The sequence below is a fragment of the Oncorhynchus masou genome, chromosome 33 (genome assembly GCF_036934945.1).
Source record: "Oncorhynchus masou masou isolate Uvic2021 chromosome 33, UVic_Omas_1.1, whole genome shotgun sequence".
NCBI classification, from domain to species: Eukaryota; Metazoa; Chordata; class Actinopteri; order Salmoniformes; family Salmonidae; genus Oncorhynchus; species Oncorhynchus masou.
In genome coordinates this window covers 2283514-2304120 of record NC_088244.1, presented here as the reverse complement: position 1 = coordinate 2304120, position 20607 = coordinate 2283514, and the positions used below count along the sequence as shown (strand labels likewise).

General features: G+C 44.3%; 1 protein-coding gene across 1 annotated transcript in view; it reads left to right on the top strand.

Moving 5' to 3' along the window:
* The window catches only part of LOC135527629 (IQ motif and SEC7 domain-containing protein 1-like), an 87357-nt gene that overhangs the window by 53830 nt on the left and 12920 nt on the right, over nucleotides 1–20607 (top strand). Inside the window, exons 6-12 of the mRNA XM_064956118.1 lie at nucleotides 2443–2565; nucleotides 2744–2910; nucleotides 3188–3327; nucleotides 4206–4331; nucleotides 4984–5083; nucleotides 6037–6198; nucleotides 7420–7608. Coding sequence (XP_064812190.1) covers nucleotides 2443–2565; nucleotides 2744–2910; nucleotides 3188–3327; nucleotides 4206–4331; nucleotides 4984–5083; nucleotides 6037–6198; nucleotides 7420–7608 — 1007 coding nt within the window. The remainder of the gene's footprint in view (nucleotides 1–2442; nucleotides 2566–2743; nucleotides 2911–3187; nucleotides 3328–4205; nucleotides 4332–4983; nucleotides 5084–6036; nucleotides 6199–7419; nucleotides 7609–20607) is intronic.

Below are 20607 nucleotides of genomic sequence, written 5' to 3'. Positions count from 1 at the left end.
TGTTCTGTCTGACTCTAACCAGTCAGCTCTGCACTATACAGTATTGTGTTCTGTCTGACTCTAATCAGTCAGCTCTGCACTATACAGTATTGTGTTCTGTCTGACTCTAACCAGTCAGCTCTGCACTATACAGTATTGTGTTCTGTCTGACTCTAATCAGTCAGCTCTGCACTATACAGTATTGTGTTCTGTCTGACTCTAACCAGTCAGCTCTGCACTATACAGTGTTGCATTCTGTCTGACTCTCACACTGTCCTTTAGTAGAAGGATACTTTATTGTCCATTTTTCTTACAGCCTGTGTTATCTATTTCCTCTGTGATGACTCTGTCCCTCTGTCCCTCTATCCCTCTCTTCATCCTCTCTCCCTCTCTTCCTGTCTTCCTCTTTCCTTCCTCCCTCTCTTCATCCTCTCTCCCTCTCTTCCTGTCTTCCTCTTTCCTTCCTCCCTCTCTTCATCCTCTCTCCCTCTCTTCCTGTCTTCCTCTTTCCTTCCTCCCTCTCTTCATCCTCTCTCCCTCTCTTCCTGTCTTCCTCTTTCCTTCCTCCCTCTCTTCATCCTCTCTCCCTCTCTTCCTGTCTTCCTCTTTCCTTCCTCCCTCTCTTCATCCTCTCTCCCTCTCTTCCTGTCTTCCTCTTTCCTACCTCCCTCTCTCCATCCTTCCCTCCCTCTATCCCTCTCTTCATCCTCTCTCCCTCTCTTCCTGTCTTCCTCTTTCCTACCTCCCTCCCTCTCTCCATCCTCTCTCCCTCTCTTCATCCTTCCTCCCTCTCTCCCTCTCTCCATCCTCTCTCCCTCTTCATCCTTCCTCCCTCTCTCCCTCTCTTCATCCTTCCCTCCCTCTCTCCCTCTCTCCATCCTCTCCCCCTCTTCATCCTTCCTCCCCCTCTCCCTCTCTTCATCATTCCCTCCCTCTCACCCTCTCTCCATCCTCTCTCCCTCTTCATCCTTCCTCCCTCTCTCCCTCTCTTCATCCTTCCCCCCTCTCTCCTCTCTCTTCATCCTTTCTCCCTCTCTCCTCTCTCTTCATCCTTCCTCCCTCTCTCCTCTCTCTTCATCCTTCCTCCCTCTCTCCTCACTCTTCATCCTTCCTCCCCTCTCTCTCTCTCTTCATCTTTCCCTCCCTCTCTCCTCTCTCCATCCTCTCTCCCTCTCTTCATCCTTCCTCCCTCTCTCCCTCTCTTCATCCTCTCTCCCTCTCTTCATCCTTCCCTCCCTCTCTCCTCTCTTCATCCTTCCTCTCTTTCTCCCTCTCTTCATCCTTCCCTCCCTCTCTCCCTCTCTTCATCCTTCCCTCCCTCTCTCCTCTCTCCATCCTTCCTCCCTCTCTTCATCCTTCCCTCCCTCTCTCCTCTCTCCATCCTTCCTCCCTCTCTTCATCCTTCCCTCCCTCTCTCCTCTCTCCATCCTTCCTCCCTCTCTTCATCCTTCCCTCCCTCTCTCCTCTCTTCATCCTTCCTCTCTTTCTCCCTCTCTTCATCCTTCCCTCCCTCTCTCCCTCTCTTCATCTTTCCCTCCCTCTCTCCTCTCTCCATCCTCTCTCCCTCTCTTCATCCTTCCCTCCCTCTCTCCCTCTCTTCATCCTTCCCTCCCTCTCTCCCTCTCTTCATCCTTCCTCTCTTTCTCCCTCTCTTCATCCTTCCCTCCCTCTCTCCCTCTCTTCATCTTTCCCTCCCTCTCTCCTCTCTCCATCCTTCCTCCCTTTCTTCATCCTTCCCTCCCTCTCTCCTCTCTCCATCCTCTCTCCCTCTCTTCATCCTTCCCTCCCTCTCTCTCCTCTCTTCATCCTTCCCTCCCTCTCTTCTCTCTCCATCCTTCCTCCCTCTCTTCATCCTTCCCTCCCTCTCTCCTCTCTTCATCCTTCCTCTCTTTCTCCCTCTCTTCATCCTTCCCTCCCTCTCTCCCTCTCTTCATCTTTCCCTCCCTCTCTCCTCTCTCATCCTCTCTCCCTCTCTTCATCCTTCCCTCCCTCTCTCCCTCTCTTCATCCTTCCCTCCCTCTCTCCCTCTCTTCATCCTTCCTCTCTTTCTCCCTCTCTTCATCCTTCCCTCCCTCTCTCCCTCTCTTCATCTTTCCCTCCCTCTCTCCTCTCTCCATCCTTCCTCCCTCTCTTCATCCTTCCCTCCCTCTCTCCTCTCTCCATCCTCTCTCCCTCTCTTCATCCTTCCCTCCCTCTCTCTCCTCTCTTCATCCTTCCCTCCCTCTCTCCTCTCTCCATCCTCTCTCCCTCTCTTCATCCTTCCCTCCCTCTCTCCCTCTCTTCATCCTTCCCTCCCTCTCTCCTCTCTCCATCCTCTCTCCCTCTCTTCATCCTTCCCTCCCTCTCTCCCTCTCTTCATCCTTCCCTCCCTCTCTCCTCTCTCCATCCTTCCTCCCTCTCTTCATCCTTCCCTCCCTCTCTCCTCTCTTCATCCTTCCCTCCCTCTCTCCTCTCCCTGTCCAGTTGTGTGGTAGATGAGTTGGACTTCTCAGGGATGGATCTCGACGATGCCCTCAGGAAGTTCCAGGCCCAGATTAAAGTCCAGGGGGAGGCCCAGAAGGTGGAGAGACTGATCGAGGCATTCAGGTAACAGCAGGATTATGGACTATAGCCTATAGACCTGTGGATTGATATACTTTTATGATTTTTTTGTTTGTTTGGGGAGTTTGTGTTGTGCACAAGAGTATTCATTTTGTATTGAATTATTATTATATATATATTTTTAATCTGCTTCATATCTAATCCCCCCCCCCCTCACCTCCAGTCAGCGGTACTGTGTGAGTAACCCGGTGCTGATCCGACAGTTCCGGAACCCCGACACCATCTTCATCCTGGCCTTCGCCATCATCCTCCTCAACACTGACATGTACTCTCCCAATGTCAAACCAGAGAGGAAGATGAAGTTGGAGGACTTCATCAAAAACCTCAGAGGTGAGGAAGATGCTGACTGTTTTTTTTTCTTCTTCAGAACCTGAGGTAAAAGAACCTGTTTTTACTTCTTCTCTCTTACTCCTCAAAACAGACAACCATAGTGTCTATGTCTATTTCTCTCACTTCATTGGCCAATCTCAGACTTTCCCCTTCTATCCTCCATCGTCATCTCTACCTCTTCTTCTACAGAACGTTAGGGAATGATTTATAGTATAATTTGTATACCACTTCCTTTTCTCTGTTTTGATCAAGTCCTCTGTGGGTGATGTTTCCTCAGGAGTGGACAATGGTCAGGACATTCCCAGAGACCTGCTAACGGGAATCTACCATCGGATAGAGAAGTGGGAGCTGCGCACCAACGATGACCACGTGTCTCAAGTACAGGCTGTGGAGAGGGTTTTGGTTGGCAAGAAGCCTGTAAGTCAACATACAGTACAAATGGGGTTGGATTCCTCTACTGACGTTATACTTTATATCCTAAAGTGATTATCTTATTTTTAGTATTTTATGAATGTACAGATTTATGAATGGTATATCACTGTAGTTAGTAAGAAACATGAGGATAGTGTGCTGCTTTAAATGTTTAATAAACGTGTTATCTTAAGAGACAAGTAGGAGAAAATGCCCTTTGAAAGACTGACGAGATTTTCACACTTTCCAGAGAGTTCTTGTTTTGTGTACGCCCATTCAGCGTTGGTAACGCCCTCTTAAGCCTTAGCCCCACCCACACGTGTAAACATGTGAGTCAGCCTGCTATTGTCCTCCAGGAAATAGTCTCTCTACTTAAACCCGGCTAAATTCAGGACAGCAATATTTTTGTTGAGAGCTGTAGCAACACTTTTGCATTTGTCCAAAAAAAAGCTACATTATATTAAATATATATTATATATTTATTATAATATAATATATATTTACAAAAAATCTGCAGTTGTAAAGATGATCTATGTGCTGACCAGGGACCAGCCCACGTTCTGTTATAGACCAATCGGGACTCATCTCTCGGCACTTTCAACCACACCATTATCTCGAGCCAATCATGACTAGCCAGGAAGCATCCTGTTTTCTCCCTGTATAGCTCTGTGCTTTCTCCTTCGCCAAACTCGGCACATCATTTTAAAATGTTTGTTCAGTTTGCTTTTAAGACACATGGCTAGTGGATAGTGGGGGAAAACTCCATACTGTAGGTAGACTCAAATTTTTCCTGATATGAAATCGGATTCTGTATACATTTATGCTTAATTGTATATTTGAGCTGGTAAGCCTGAATTGCAAACTAACCTTTCTGTGTTGTGTAGGTGCTCTCGCTGCCACACCGCAGATTGGTGTGTTGCTGTCAGCTGTACGAGGTGCCTGACCCTGACAGAAGCCAGAGGACTGGAGTCCACCAGAGAGAAGTCTTCCTCTTCAACGACCTGCTCGTGGTAAGACTCACCTGTGAGCCCTCGGATAGGTTACGTGTGAGGCAACACGCTTTACATGATAGAGGATAGAGAGAGTTTTGTTCAATGCTGAGAACAGAATGTACGCTATATGTTTTAAAAACATCTTAAAATGTTCTCTGAACGTTACTAATACTTTTTTTTGTGTGTGTTTCTTTTTTTATGGACTGTTTTCTTTTAACGTTCTCTGAAAACAATTTGAGAACATGACTTTAAATAGAACCATGAGGAAACCTGTAGGAAACCTTATGCTTAAAGTACTGAAAAATTCCCACGTTGTTTATTAATGTTCTCTGAACTATTAGAGAACATTCCCCAATTTCAAACCAGTTGGAGAACATCCCTAGAACATTATTCAAAATAGAAATTGTAACCATGTTTGAACTTTTTAGGAAACGTTTCGTTAAAGTAATGAAATACCAAAACAATAAATATCAAGCTCCTTAAACGCGCCGAGAATTTTCCCAAAAACCGAGCAACTATCCTGCACCATTCCCAGAACGTTGTGCGAAGGTTTGTTAACAAATTAACCATAGGACAACCACGCTCTTACCAAGCTCTAAGAAACGTCCGGTTCTCAGAACGGTGTGCGCTAGCTGGGATCATAAAGAGACGTCCCTCTTCTCCCCTCCAGGTAACCAAGATCTTCCAGAAGAGGAAGACTTCTGTGACATACAGCTTCAGACAGTCCTTCCCCCTGGTCGAGATGCACGTTCACATTTTCCAGAAACAATGTAAGTGTGTGTGTGTGTGTGTGTGTGTGTGTGTGTGTGTGTGTGTGTGTGTGTGTGTGTGTGTGTGTGTGTGTGTGTGTGTGTGTGTGTGTGTGTGTGTGTGTGTACTCCTGTAAGTACTGCTCTATATCCAGATTCTCCACCCTCCTCCCAGCGTATGCACTTCACTGTGTGTCATGGATTTTAAATCATAGGATTGGTGTAAACATTAGCTGGAGGGAATTTCACCATTGTTAATAGCCATGACAGAAAGTGTTCAAGTGCACACTATGGGAGAAGGGTGCAGAATGGGGAGGCAGTGTGTGTCTCTCCGGCCATCTGTCCCTCCATCTGTCCCTCTCTAAACCCTGTCTGTCTGTCTGTCTGTCTGTCTGTCTGTCTGTCTGTCTGTCTGTCTACCTGTCTGTCTGTCTGTCTGTCTGTCTGTCTGTCTGTCTGTCTGTCTGTCTGTCTGTCTGTCTGTCTGTCTGTGTCTCTCTGTGTCTGACTGTCTGTCTGTGTCTCTCTCTTTCTCTCAATTCAAGGGGCTTTATTGGCATGGGAAACATGTGTTAATTGCCAAAGCAATCTCTGCTATAAATACATCACCGTATCTATTCTCTGATCACAGCACAGAGGAGGCCATTTTAAACCTTCGTCCTGTTTAATGATAATTCACCCTCGATAATTCGATTTATGTCTATTTCTTTCATTTTTGTACATGACATGACATTTATTTTTTGAGACAACTATAATTGCATTCTCACCACTATAACATAACTACATTATAGTTTGTAAATTACAACCATGTGGTATTGGATGGTTAGTTGTATGTGGGTGTTTGTGTGAAGACACCTCCTCCCTGGTGAAGACTGTGATTCAGTTCCTTGGCGGTACCTCTGACCAGAACCCTATGAGAAGTCCACTGCGTCTGTACGACTGTACAATATGTGTTAAACACGTCTCCCCTGCAGACTATCCCCACGGTATCCGTCTGGCATCAGCCAACCCTGGCGGGGACAGAAAGGTTCTGATCGTGTTTAACGCTCCGAGTCAGCAGGACAGAACGCGTTTCACCTCCGACCTGAGAGAGAGCATCGCTGAGGTGCAGGAGATGGAGAAATACAGGGTGGAGTGTGAGTAGGACTCTACAGTGCTTTATAGAATACTGTATCATTCTGTAGGGGAATACAACAGAATAGTAGAATATACAACTAATGTGATCATCGCACATCTTTAAAAGCAAAGTCATCCCTAATGTGATTAGATATACCTTTTAAAGCAAAGTCATCCCTAATGTGATTAGATATACCTTTTAAAGCAAAGTCATCCCTAATGTGATTACATACACCTTTTAAAGCAAAGTCATCCCTAATGTGATTACATACACCTTTTAAAGCAAAGTCATCCCTAATGTGATTAGATATACCTTTTAAAGCAGTCATCCCTAATGTGATTACATACACCTTTTAAAGCAAAGTCATCCCTAATGTGATTAGATATACCTTTTAAAGCAAAGTCATCCCTAATGTGATTAGATATACCTTTTAAAGCAAAGTCATCCCTAATGTGATTACATACACCTTTTAAAGCAAAGTCATCCCTAATGTGATTACATACACCTTTTAAAGCAAAGTCATCCCTAATGTGATTAGATATACCTTTTAAAGCAGTCATCCCTAATGTGATTACATACACCTTTTAAAGCAAAGTCATCCCTAATGTGATTAGATATACCTTTTAAAGCAGTCATCCCTAATGTGATTACATACACCTTTTAAAGCAAAGTCATCCCTAATGTGATTAGATATACCTTTTAAAGCAAAGTCATCCCTAATGTGATTAGATATACCTTTTAAAGCAAAGTCATCCCTAATGTGATTAGATATACCTTTTAAAGCAAAGTCATCCCTAATGTGATTAGATATACCTTTTAAAGCAAAGTCATCCCTAATGTGATTAGATATACCTTTTAAAATAATCCTTTCCCACTCTTATTCTCTACTCTCTTCTTGCTCTCTTCTCTCGGTCACCCTCTTCCTCACCCTCCTCCTCTCTTTCTCTCTCTCGCCCTCTTCCTCACCCTCCTCCTCTCTCTTCCTCACCCTCCTCCTCTCTTTCTCTTCTCTCTTTCTCTCTCTCACCCTCTTCCTCACCCTCCTCCTCTCTTTCTCTCTCTCGCCCTCTTCCTCACCCTCCTCCTCTCTCTTTCTCTCTCTCGCCCTCTTCCTCACCCTCCTCCTCTCTTTCTCTCCTCTCATTCTCTCCTCTCTCTTGCTCCTCCTCTCTCTTTCTCTTTCTCCACTTTGCTCCCCCCGTACTCCCCTCTTTCCACCTCTCCTCCTCCTTCTCTACAGCGGAGTTGGAGAAGCAGAGAGGAGTGATGAGGCCTGTTGTGGCCGGGTCTGACGGTGGTGGTCCCAGCGGCGGCGTGAAGGAGGTGAACGGCATTCTGGGTAGGCCCAGTCTGGACGACAGCTATGCCTCTGCAGATGGACTCAAACGTACCGCGCTCAGCTCATCACTGAGAGACCTAGCAGACACAGGTATGTGCACACACACACACACACACACACACACACACACACACACACACACACACACACACACACACACACACACACACACATCCTGGACACTTGGGCGAAATACTTTATAATATGTATACCACTAGGTAGCCTAGTGGTTAGAGCGTTGGACTAGTAACTGAAAGGTTGCTAGATCGGATCCCCGAGCTGATGAGGTAAAAATCTGTCGCTCTGCCCCTGAACAAGGCAGTTAACCCACTGTTCCTAGGCAAGTCATTGAAAATAAGAATTTGTTCTTAACTGACATGCCTAGTTTTTAAAAAGTTCAATACCATTTTTATAAATATAACCGTATCAAAAACAACCTTTTGAATAGCTTTTCACTGACAGTTTGTGTAATTGCTCACTTAAATATATCTAGACATCTACAATGTTGAATATCTTGTCTGTCATACAGACAGATAAAATGTTGAATATCTTGTCTGTCATACAGACAACTAAAGTGTTGAATATCTTGTCTGTCATGCAGAAAGCTAAAATGTTGAATATCTTGTCTGTCATACAGACAGCTAAAGTGTTGAATATCTTGTCTGTCATACAGACAGCTAAAGTGTTGAATATCTTGTCTGTCATACATTCAGAGAAGAAATCAATAGAGTCCTCGACATGTGAAAACAAAGTGATTTGAAACAAACTGTTTGCATCAGAACTGTCATTTGGCAGGACACTACAGACGTTCTGCCTGAAGGTCAGAGCCAAGGCCTGCTGAGTTGTGAGGGAGTGAATTGTTAATTATAGATCAGGTCGTGCTCCACAGAAAGAGAGAGATGGCACAGTGCTAAGGAGCTGTTGTTGCAGCAGGTTGACGTTTATAAATGGACTGAGTCTGGTCCTTGAGGCAGAACTGAGCGAATTTCCGTTAGATGGGCCCAGTTGTTAAGTCAAAATTGCCTATATGAATGATGAATGGCATTTTATTTTCGTGACAAATCGCCATTTGGCAACCCAACCCTTATGGGATTAACTGACACAAGCAAACATTAGAATAATTCACTGTGGTAATTAAATTATCATTCTTCCTGTGTTTCTGCAGTGAACATCAGAAAGATTGAAAAGAAAATATATATATTGTCACGTCCTTCCTTTTTTGTGTCTCTATTCTAGTTTGGTCAGGGCGTGAGTTGGGGTGGGCATTCTATGTTTTGTGTTCTGTGTTTTCTATTTCTATGTGTTTGGCCTGGTATGGTTCCCAATCAGAGGCAGCTGGCAATCGTTGTCTCTGATTGAGAACCATACTTAGGCAGCCTGTTTTCCCACTATGAGTTGTGGGTAGTTGTTTTCTGTTTTGTGTGAGTACCTGACAGAACTGTTGCGTTTTGTTCTACTTTTGTTTTTGTTTCAGTGTTCCGGTTATAATAAACAACATGGACACTTACGACGCTGTACATTGGTCTGATATTTCCTACTCCTCAGAAGAGGAGGAGAATCGTGATATATATATAAAGACACAATAAATTGTATTTTCTTTTTCAATAACCTTAATGAAAGAATAATTATATCCCTAGAGAATTAAAAAATACTCATATATAGATTAAAATAAAATTAACAGAAGTCACTTGAATAGAGTCTGGCACAAAGAGAACATTCATGTGGGAGACAAGCCGACACACACTCTATATTCACACATTTAACACACAGAAGATGAATGTAATTTAATTATAGGTCGTCCTTATTCTTTTATTCCAGGCTTTATCAAAATATTTAGCAAATGGAAATACACAATTGACAAGAAAACATTTCAGTTTCCCCTCATGACTACATAATACCAGGGTATATCTGGTGGTCTGTTTCCATAATACCAGGGTATATCTGGTCTGTCTCCTCATCACTACATAATACCAGGGTATATCTGGTGGTCTGTCTCCTCATGACTACATAATACCAGGGTATATCTGGTGGTCTGTCTCCTCATCACTACATAATACCAGGGTATATCTGGTGGTCTGTCTCCATAATACCAGGGTATATCTAGTGGTCTGTCTCCATAATACCAGGGTATATCTGGTGGTCTGTCTCCTCATGACTACATAATACCAGGGTATATCTGGTCTGTTTCCTCATGACTACATAATACCAGGGTATATCTGGTCTGTTTCCTCATGACTACATAATACCAGGGTATATCTGGTGGTCTGTCTCCATAATACCAGGGTATATCTGGTGGTCTGTCTCCTCATGACTACATAATACCAGGGTATATCTGGTCTGTCTCCACAGCTACATAATACCAGGGTATATCTGGTGGTCTGTCTCCTCATGACTACATAATACCAGGGTATATCTGGTGGTCTGTCTCCATAATAGCAGGGGATATCTGGTGGTCTGATTCCATAATACCAGGGTATATCTGGTGGTCTGTCTCCTCAGCTACATAATACCAGGGTATATCTGGTGGTCTGTCTCCTCATGACTACATAATACCAGGGTATATCTGGTGGTCTGTCTCCATAATAGCAGGGTATATCTGGTGGTCTGTCTCCATAATACCAGGGTATATCTGGTGGTCTGTCTCCTCATGACTACATAATACCAGGGTATATCTGGTGGTCTGTCTCCTCATGACTACATAATACCAGGGTATATCTGGTGGTCTGTCTCCTCATGACTACATAATACCAGGGTATATCTGGTGGTCTGTCTCCTCATGACTACATAATACCAGGTTATATCTGGTGGTCTGTCTCCTCATGACTACATAATACCAGGGTATATCTGGTGGTCTGTCTCCATAATACCAGGGTATATCTGGTCTGTCTCCTCATGACTACATAATACCAGGGTATATCTGGTGGTCTGTCTCCTCATCACTACATAATACCAGGGTATATCTGGTGGTCTGTCTCCTCATGACTACATAATACCAGGGTATGTCTGGTGGTCTGTCTCCTCATGACTACATAATACCAGGGTATATCTGGTGGTCTGTCTCCTCATGACTCCATAATACCAGGGTATGTCTGGTGGTCTGTCTCCTCATGACTACATAATACCAGGGTATATCTGGTGGTCTGTCTCCATAATACCAGGGTATATCTGGTGGTCTGTCTCCTCATGGCTCAGCTACATAATACCAGGGTATATCTGGTGGTCTGTCTCCATAATACCAGGGTATATCTGGTGGTCTGTCTCCTCATGGCTCAGCTACATAATACCAGGGTATATCTGGTGGTCTGTCTCCTCATGACTACATAATACCAGGGTATATCTGGTGGTCTGTCTCCATAATACCAGGGTATATCTGGTGGTCTGTCTCCATAATACCAGGGTATATCTGGTGGTCTGTCTCCATTATACCAGGGTATATCTGGTGGTCTGTCTCCATAATACCAGGGTATATCTGGTGGTCTGTCTCCTCATGGCTCAGCTACATAATACCAGGGTATATCTGGTTTGTCTCCTCATGACTACATAATACCAGGGTATATCTGGTGGTCTGTCTCCATAATACCAGGGTATATCTGGTTTGTCTCCTCATGCCTACATAATACCAGGGTATATCTGGTGGTCTGTCTCCATAATACCAGGGTATATCTGGTCTGTCTCCTCATGGCTACATAATACCAGGGTATATCTGGTGGTCTGTCTCCTCATGACTACATAATACCAGGGTGTATCTGGTAGTCTGTCTCTTCATGACTACATAATACCAGGGTATATCTGGTGGTCTGTCTCCATAATACCAGGGTATATCTGGTGGTCTGTCTCCTCATGACTACATAATACCAGGGTATATCTGGTGGTCTGTCTCCTCATGACTACATAATACCAGGGTATATCTGGTGGTCTGTCTCCTCATGACTACATAATACCAGGGTATATCTGGTGGTCTGTCTCCTATTGACTATATAATACCAGGGTATATCTGGTCTGTCTCCACAGCTACATAATACCAGGGTATATCTGGTGGTCTGTCTCCTCATGACTACATAATACCCGGGTATATCTGGTGGTCTGTCTCCATAATACCAGGGTATATCTGGTGGTCTGTCTCCTCATGACTACATAATACCAGGGTATATCTGGTGGTCTGTCTCCTCATGACTACATAATACCAGGGTATATCTGGTGGTCTGTCTCCATAATACCAGGGTATATCTGGTGGTCTGTCTCCTCATGACTACATAATACCAGGGTATATCTGGTGGTCTGTCTCCATAATACCAGGGTATATCTGGGGGTCTGTCTCCATAATACCAGGGTATATCTGGTGGTCTGTCTCCATAATACCAGGGTATATCTGGTGGTCTGTCTCCTCAGCTACATAATACCAGGGTATATCTGGTCTGTCTCCTCATGACTACATAATACCAGGGTATATCTGCTGGTCTGTCTCCTCATGACTACATAATACCAGGGTATATCTGGTGGTCTGTCTCCATAATAGCAGGGTATATCTGGTGGTCTGTCTCCATAATACCAGGGTATATCTGGTGGTCTGTCTCCTCAGCTACATAATACCAGGGTATATCTGGTCTGTCTCCTCATGACTACATAATACCAGGGTATATCTGCTGGTCTGTCTCCTCATGACTACATAATACCAGGGTATATCTGGTGGTCTGTCTCCATAATAGCAGGGTATATCTGGTGGTCTGTCTCCATAATACCAGGGTATATCTGGTGGTCTGTCTCCTCATGACTACATAATACCAGGGTATATCTGGTGGTCTGTCTCCTCATGACTACATAATACCAGGGTATATCTGGTGGTCTGTCTCCTCATGAATACATAATACCAGGGTATATCTGGTGGTCTGTCTCCTCATGACTACATAATACCAGGTTATATCTGGTGGTCTGTCTCCTCATGACTACATAATACCAGGGTATATCTGGTCTGTCTCCTCATGACTACATAATACCAGGGTATATCTGGTGGTCTGTCTCCTCATCACTACATAATACCAGGGTATATCTGGTGGTCTGTCTCCATAATACCAGGGTATATCTGGTCTGTCTCCTCATGACTACATAATACCAGGGTATATCTGGTGGTCTGTCTCCTCATGACTACATAATACCAGGGTATATCTGGTGGTCTGTCTCCATAATACCAGGGTATATCTGGTTTGTCTCCTCATGCCTACATAATACCAGGGTATATCTGGTGGTCTGTCTCCTCATGACTACATAATACCAGGGTGTATCTGGTAGTCTGTCTCTTCATGACTACATAATACCAGGGTATATCTGGTGGTCTGTCTCCATAATACCAGGGTATATCTGGTGGTCTGTCTCCTCATGACTACATAATACCAGGGTATATCTGGTGGTCTGTCTCCTCATGACTACATAATACCAGGGTATATCTGGTGGTCTGTCTCCTCATGACTACATAATACCAGGGTATATCTGGTGGTCTGTCTCCTATTGACTACATAATACCAGGGTATATCTGGTCTGTCTCCACAGCTACATAATACCAGGGTATATCTGGTGGTCTGTCTCCTCATGACTACATAATACCCGGGTATATCTGGTGGTCTGTCTCCATAATACCAGGGTATATCTGGTGGTCTGTCTCCTCATGACTACATAATACCAGGGTATATCTGGTGGTCTGTCTCCTCATGACTACATAATACCAGGGTATATCTGGTGGTCTGTCTCCATAATACCAGGGTATATCTGGTGGTCTGTCTCCTCATGACTACATAATACCAGGGTATATCTGGTGGTCTGTCTCCATAATACCAGGGTATATCTGGGGGTCTGTCTCCATAATACCAGGGTATATCTGGTGGTCTGTCTCCATAATACCAGGGTATATCTGGTGGTCTGTCTCCTCAGCTACATAATACCAGGGTATATCTGGTCTGTCTCCTCATGACTACATAATACCAGGGTATATCTGGTGGTCTGTCTCCTCATGACTACATAATACCAGGGTATATCTGGTGGTCTGTCTCCATAATAGCAGGGTATATCTGGTGGTCTGTCTCCATAATACCAGGGTATATCTGGTGGTCTGTCTCCTCAGCTACATAATACCAGGGTATATCTGGTCTGTCTCCTCATGACTACATAATACCAGGGTATATCTGCTGGTCTGTCTCCTCATGACTACATAATACCAGGGTATATCTGGTGGTCTGTCTCCATAATAGCAGGGTATATCTGGTGGTCTGTCTCCATAATACCAGGGTATATCTGGTGGTCTGTCTCCTCATGACTACATAATACCAGGGTATATCTGGTGGTCTGTCTCCTCATGACTACATAATACCAGGGTATATCTGGTGGTCTGTCTCCTCATGAATACATAATACCAGGGTATATCTGGTGGTCTGTCTCCTCATGACTACATAATACCAGGTTATATCTGGTGGTCTGTCTCCTCATGACTACATAATACCAGGGTATATCTGGTCTGTCTCCTCATGACTACATAATACCAGGGTATATCTGGTGGTCTGTCTCCTCATCACTACATAATACCAGGGTATATCTGGTGGTCTGTCTCCATAATACCAGGGTATATCTGGTCTGTCTCCTCATGACTACATAATACCAGGGTATATCTGGTGGTCTGTCTCCTCATGACTACATAATACCAGGGTATATCTGGTGGTCTGTCTCCATAATACCAGGGTATATCTGGTTTGTCTCCTCATGCCTACATAATACCAGGGTATATCTGGTGGTCTGTCTCCATAATACCAGGGTATATCTGGTCTGTCTCCTCATGGCTACATAATACCAGGGTATATCTGGTGGTCTGTCTCCTCATGACTACATAATACCAGGGTGTATCTGGTAGTCTGTCTCTTCATGACTACATAATACCAGGGTATATCTGGTGGTCTGTCTCCATAATACCAGGGTATATCTGGTGGTCTGTCTCCTCATGACTACATAATACCAGGGTATATCTGGTGGTCTGTCTCCATAATAGCAGGGTATATCTGGTGGTCTGTCTCCATAATACCAGGGTATATCTGGTGGTCTGTCTCCTCATGACTACATAATACCAGGGTATATCTGGTGGTCTGTCTCCTCATGACTACATAATACCAGGGTATATCTGGTGGTCTGTTTCCATAATACCAGGGTATATCTGGTCTGTCTCCTCATCACTACATAATACCAGGGTATATCTGGTGGTCTGTCTCCTCATGACTACATAATACCAGGGTATATCTGGTGGTCTGTCTCCTCATCACTACATAATACCAGGGTATATCTGGTGGTCTGTCTCCATAATACCAGGGTATATCTAGTGGTCTGTCTCCATAATACCAGGGTATATCTGGTGGTCTGTCTCCTCATGACTACATAATACCAGGGTATATCTGGTCTGTTTCCTCATGACTACATAATACCAGGGTATATCTGGTCTGTTTCCTCATGACTACATAATACCAGGGTATATCTGGTGGTCTGTCTCCATAATACCAGGGTATATCTGGTGGTCTGTCTCCTCATGACTACATAATACCAGGGTATATCTGGTCTGTCTCCACAGCTACATAATACCAGGGTATATCTGGTGGTCTGTCTCCTCATGACTACATAATACCAGGGTATATCTGGTGGTCTGTCTCCATAATAGCAGGGGATATCTGGTGGTCTGATTCCATAATACCAGGGTATATCTGGTGGTCTGTCTCCTCAGCTACATAATACCAGGGTATATCTGGTGGTCTGTCTCCTCATGACTACATAATACCAGGGTATATCTGGTGGTCTGTCTCCATAATAGCAGGGTATATCTGGTGGTCTGTCTCCATAATACCAAGGTATATCTGGTGGTCTGTCTCCTCATGACTACATAATACCAGGGTATATCTGGTGGTCTGTCTCCTCATCACTACATAATACCAGGGTATATCTGGTGGTCTGTCTCCTCATGACTACATAATACCAGGGTATGTCTGGTGGTCTGTCTCCTCATGACTACATAATACCAGGGTATATCTGGTGGTCTGTCTCCTCATGACTCCATAATACCAGGGTATGTCTGGTGGTCTGTCTCCTCATGACTACATAATACCAGGGTATATCTGGTGGTCTGTCTCCATAATACCAGGGTATATCTGGTGGTCTGTCTCCTCATGGCTCAGCTACATAATACCAGGGTATATCTGGTGGTCTGTCTCCTCATGGCTCAGCTACATAATACCAGGGTATATCTTGTGGTCTGTCTCCTCATGACTACATAATACCAGGGTATATCTGGTGGTCTGTCTCCATAATACCAGGGTATATCTGGTGGTCTGTCTCCATAATACCAGGGTATATCTGGTGGTCTGTCTCCATTATACCAGGGTATATCTGGTGGTCTGTCTCCATAATACCAGGGTATATCTGGTGGTCTGTCTCCTCATGGCTCAGCTACATAATACCAGGGTATATCTGGTTTGTCTCCTCATGACTACATAATACCAGGGTATATCTGGTGGTCTGTCTCCATAATACCAGGGTATATCTGGTTTGTCTCCTCATGCCTACATAATACCAGGGTATATCTGGTGGTCTGTCTCCATAATACCAGGGTATATCTGGTCTGTCTCCTCATGGCTACATAATACCAGGGTATATCTGGTGGTCTGTCTCCTCATGACTACATAATACCAGGGTGTATCTGGTAGTCTGTCTCTTCATGACTACATAATACCAGGGTATATCTGGTGGTCTGTCTCCATAATACCAGGGTATATCTGGTGGTCTGTCTCCTCATGACTACATAATACCAGGGTATATATGGTGGTCTGTCTCCTCATGACTACACAATACCAGGGTATATCTGGTGGTCTGTCTCCATAATACCAGGGTATATCTGATGGTCTGTCTCCTCATGACTACATAATACCAGGGTGTATCTGGTGGTCTGTCTCCTCATGACTACATAATACCAGGGTATATCTGCTGGTCTGTCTCCTCATGACTCCATAATACCAGGGTATATCTGGTGGTCTGTCTCCTCATGACTACATAATACCAGGGTATATCTGGTGGTCTGTCTCCTCATGACTACATAATAGCAGGGTATATCTGGTGGTCTGTCTCCTCATGACTACATAATACCAGGGTATATCTGGTCTGTCTCCTCAGCTACATAATACCAGGGTATATCTGGTGGTCTGTCTCCTCATGACTACATAATACCAGGGTATATCTGGTGGTCTGTCTCCTCATGACTACATAATACCAGGGTATATCTGGTTTGTCTCCTCATGACTACATAATACCAGGGTATATCTGGTGGTCTGTCTCCATAATACCAGGGTATATCTGGTTTGTCTCCTCATGCCTACATAATACCAGGGTATATCTGGTGGTCTGTCTCCATAATACCAGGGTATATCTGGTCTGTCTCCTCATGGCTACATAATACCAGGGTATATCTGGTGGTCTGTCTCCTCATGACTACATAATACCAGGGTGTATCTGGTAGTCTGTCTCTTCATGACTACATAATACCAGGGTATATCTGGTGGTCTGTCTCCATAATACCAGGGTATATCTGGTGGTCTGTCTCCTCATGACTACATAATACCAGGGTATATCTGGTGGTCTGTCTCCTCATGACTACATAATACCAGGGTATATCTGGTGGTCTGTCTCCTCATGACTACATAATACCAGGGTATATCTGGTGGTCTGTCTCCTATTGACTACATAATACCAGGGTATATCTGGTCTGTCTCCACAGCTACATAATACCAGGGTATATCTGGTGGTCTGTCTCCTCATGACTACATAATACCCGGGTATATCTGGTGGTCTGTCTCCATAATACCAGGGTATATCTGGTGGTCTGTCTCCTCATGACTACATAATACCAGGGTATATCTGGTGGTCTGTCTCCTCATGACTACATAATACCAGGGTATATCTGGTGGTCTGTCTCCTCATGACTACATAATACCAGGGTATATCTGGTGGTCTGTCTCCTCATGACTACATAATACCAGGGTATATCTGGTGGTCTGTCTCCATAATACCAGGGTATATCTGGGGGTCTGTCTCCATAATACCAGGGTATATCTGGTGGTCTGTCTCCATAATACCAGGGTATATCTGGTGGTCTGTCTCCTCAGCTACATAATACCAGGGTATATCTGGTCTGTCTCCTCATGACTACATAATACCAGGGTATATCTGCTGGTCTGTCTCCTCATGACTACATAATACCAGGGTATATCTGGTGGTCTGTCTCCATAATAGCAGGGTATATCTGGTGGTCTGTCTCCATAATACCAGGGTATATCTGGTGGTCTGTCTCCTCAGCTACATAATACCAGGGTATATCTGGTCTGTCTCCTCATGACTACATAATACCAGGGTATATCTGCTGGTCTGTCTCCTCATGACTACATAATACCAGGGTATATCTGGTGGTCTGTCTCCATAATAGCAGGGTATATCTGGTGGTCTGTCTCCATAATACCAGGGTATATCTGGTGGTCTGTCTCCTCATGACTACATAATACCAGGGTATATCTGGTGGTCTGTCTCCTCATGACTACATAATACCAGGGTATATCTGGTGGTCTGTCTCCTCATGAATACATAATACCAGGGTATATCTGGTGGTCTGTCTCCTCATGACTACATAATACCAGGTTATATCTGGTGGTCTGTCTCCTCATGACTACATAATACCAGGGTATATCTGGTCTGTCTCCTCATGACTACATAATACCAGGGTATATCTGGTGGTCTGTCTCCTCATCACTACATAATACCAGGGTATATCTGGTGGTCTGTCTCCATAATACCAGGGTATATCTGGTCTGTCTCCTCATGACTACATAATACCAGGGTATATCTGGTGGTCTGTCTCCTCATGACTACATAATACCAGGGTATATCTGGTGGTCTGTCTCCATAATACCAGGGTATATCTGGTTTGTCTCCTCATGCCTACATAATACCAGGGTATATCTGGTGGTCTGTCTCCTCATGACTACATAATACCAGGGTGTATCTGGTAGTCTGTCTCTTCATGACTACATAATACCAGGGTATATCTGGTGGTCTGTCTCCATAATACCAGGGTATATCTGGTGGTCTGTCTCCTCATGACTACATAATACCAGGGTATATCTGGTGGTCTGTCTCCTCATGACTACATAATACCAGGGTATATCTGGTGGTCTGTCTCCTCATGACTACATAATACCAGGGTTTATCTGGTGGTCTGTCTCCTATTGACTACATAATACCAGGGTATATCTGGTCTGTCTCCACAGCTACATAATACCAGGGTATATCTGGTGGTCTGTCTCCTCATGACTACATAATACCCGGGTATATCTGGTGGTCTGTCTCCATAATACCAGGGTATATCTGGTGGTCTGTCTCCTCATGACTACATAATACCAGGGTATATCTGGTGGTCTGTCTCCTCATGACTACATAATACCAGGGTATATCTGGTGGTCTGTCTCCATAATACCAGGGTATATCTGGTGGTCTGTCTCCTCATGACTACATAATACCAGGGTATATCTGGTGGTCTGTCTCCATAATACCAGGGTATATCTGGGGGTCTGTCTCCATAATACCAGGGTATATCTGGTGGTCTGTCTCCATAATACCAGGGTATATCTGGTGGTCTGTCTCCTCAGCTACATAATACCAGGGTATATCTGGTGGTCTGTCTCCTCAGCTACATAATACCAGGGTATATCTGGTCTGTCTCCTCATGACTACATAATACCAGGGTATATCTGCTGGTCTGTCTCCTCATGACTACATAATACCAGGGTATATCTGGTGGTCTGTCTCCATAATAGCAGGGTATATCTGGTGGTCTGTCTCCATAATACCAGGGTATATCTGGTGGTCTGTCTCCTCATGACTCCATAATACCAGGGTATATCTGGTGGTCTGTCTCCTCATGAATACATAATACCAGGGTATATCTGGTGGTCTGTCTCCTCATGACTACATAATACCAGGTTATATCTGGTGGTCTGTCTCCTCATGACTACATAATACCAGGGTATATCTGGTCTGTCTCCTCATGACTACATAATACCAGGGTATATCTGGTGGTCTGTCTCCTCATCACTACATAATACCAGGGTATATCTGGTGGTCTGTCTCCATAATACCAGGGTATATCTGGTCTGTCTCCTCATGACTACATAATACCAGGGTATATCTGGTGGTCTGTCTCCTCATGACTACATAATACCAGGGTATATCTGGTGGTCTGTCTCCATAATACCAGGGTATATCTGGTTTGTCTCCTCATGCCTACATAATACCAGGGTATATCTGGTGGTCTGTCTCCATAATACCAGGGTATATCTGGTCTGTCTCCTCATGGCTACATAATACCAGGGTATATCTGGTGGTCTGTCTCCTCATGACTACATAATACCAGGGTGTATCTGGTAGTCTGTCTCTTCATGACTACATAATACCAGGGTATATCTGGTGGTCTGTCTCCATAATACCAGGGTATATCTGGTGGTCTGTCTCCTCATGACTACATAATACCAGGGTATATCTGGTGGTCTGTCTCCATAATAGCAGGGTATATCTGGTGGTCTGTCTCCATAATACCAGGGTATATCTGGTGGTCTGTCTCCTCATGACTACATAATACCAGGGTATATCTGGTGGTCTGTCTCCTCATGACTACATAATACCAGGGTATATCTGGTGGTCTGTTTCCATAATACCAGGGTATATCTGGTCTGTCTCCTCATCACTACATAATACCAGGGTATATCTGGTGGTCTGTCTCCTCATGACTACATAATACCAGGGTATATCTGGTGGTCTGTCTCCTCATCACTACATAATACCAGGGTATATCTGGTGGTCTGTCTCCATAATACCAGGGTATATCTAGTGGTCTGTCTCCATAATACCAGGGTATATCTGGTGGTCTGTCTCCTCATGACTACATAATACCAGGGTATATCTGGTCTGTTTCCTCATGACTACATAATACCAGGGTATATCTGGTCTGTTTCCTCATGACTACATAATACC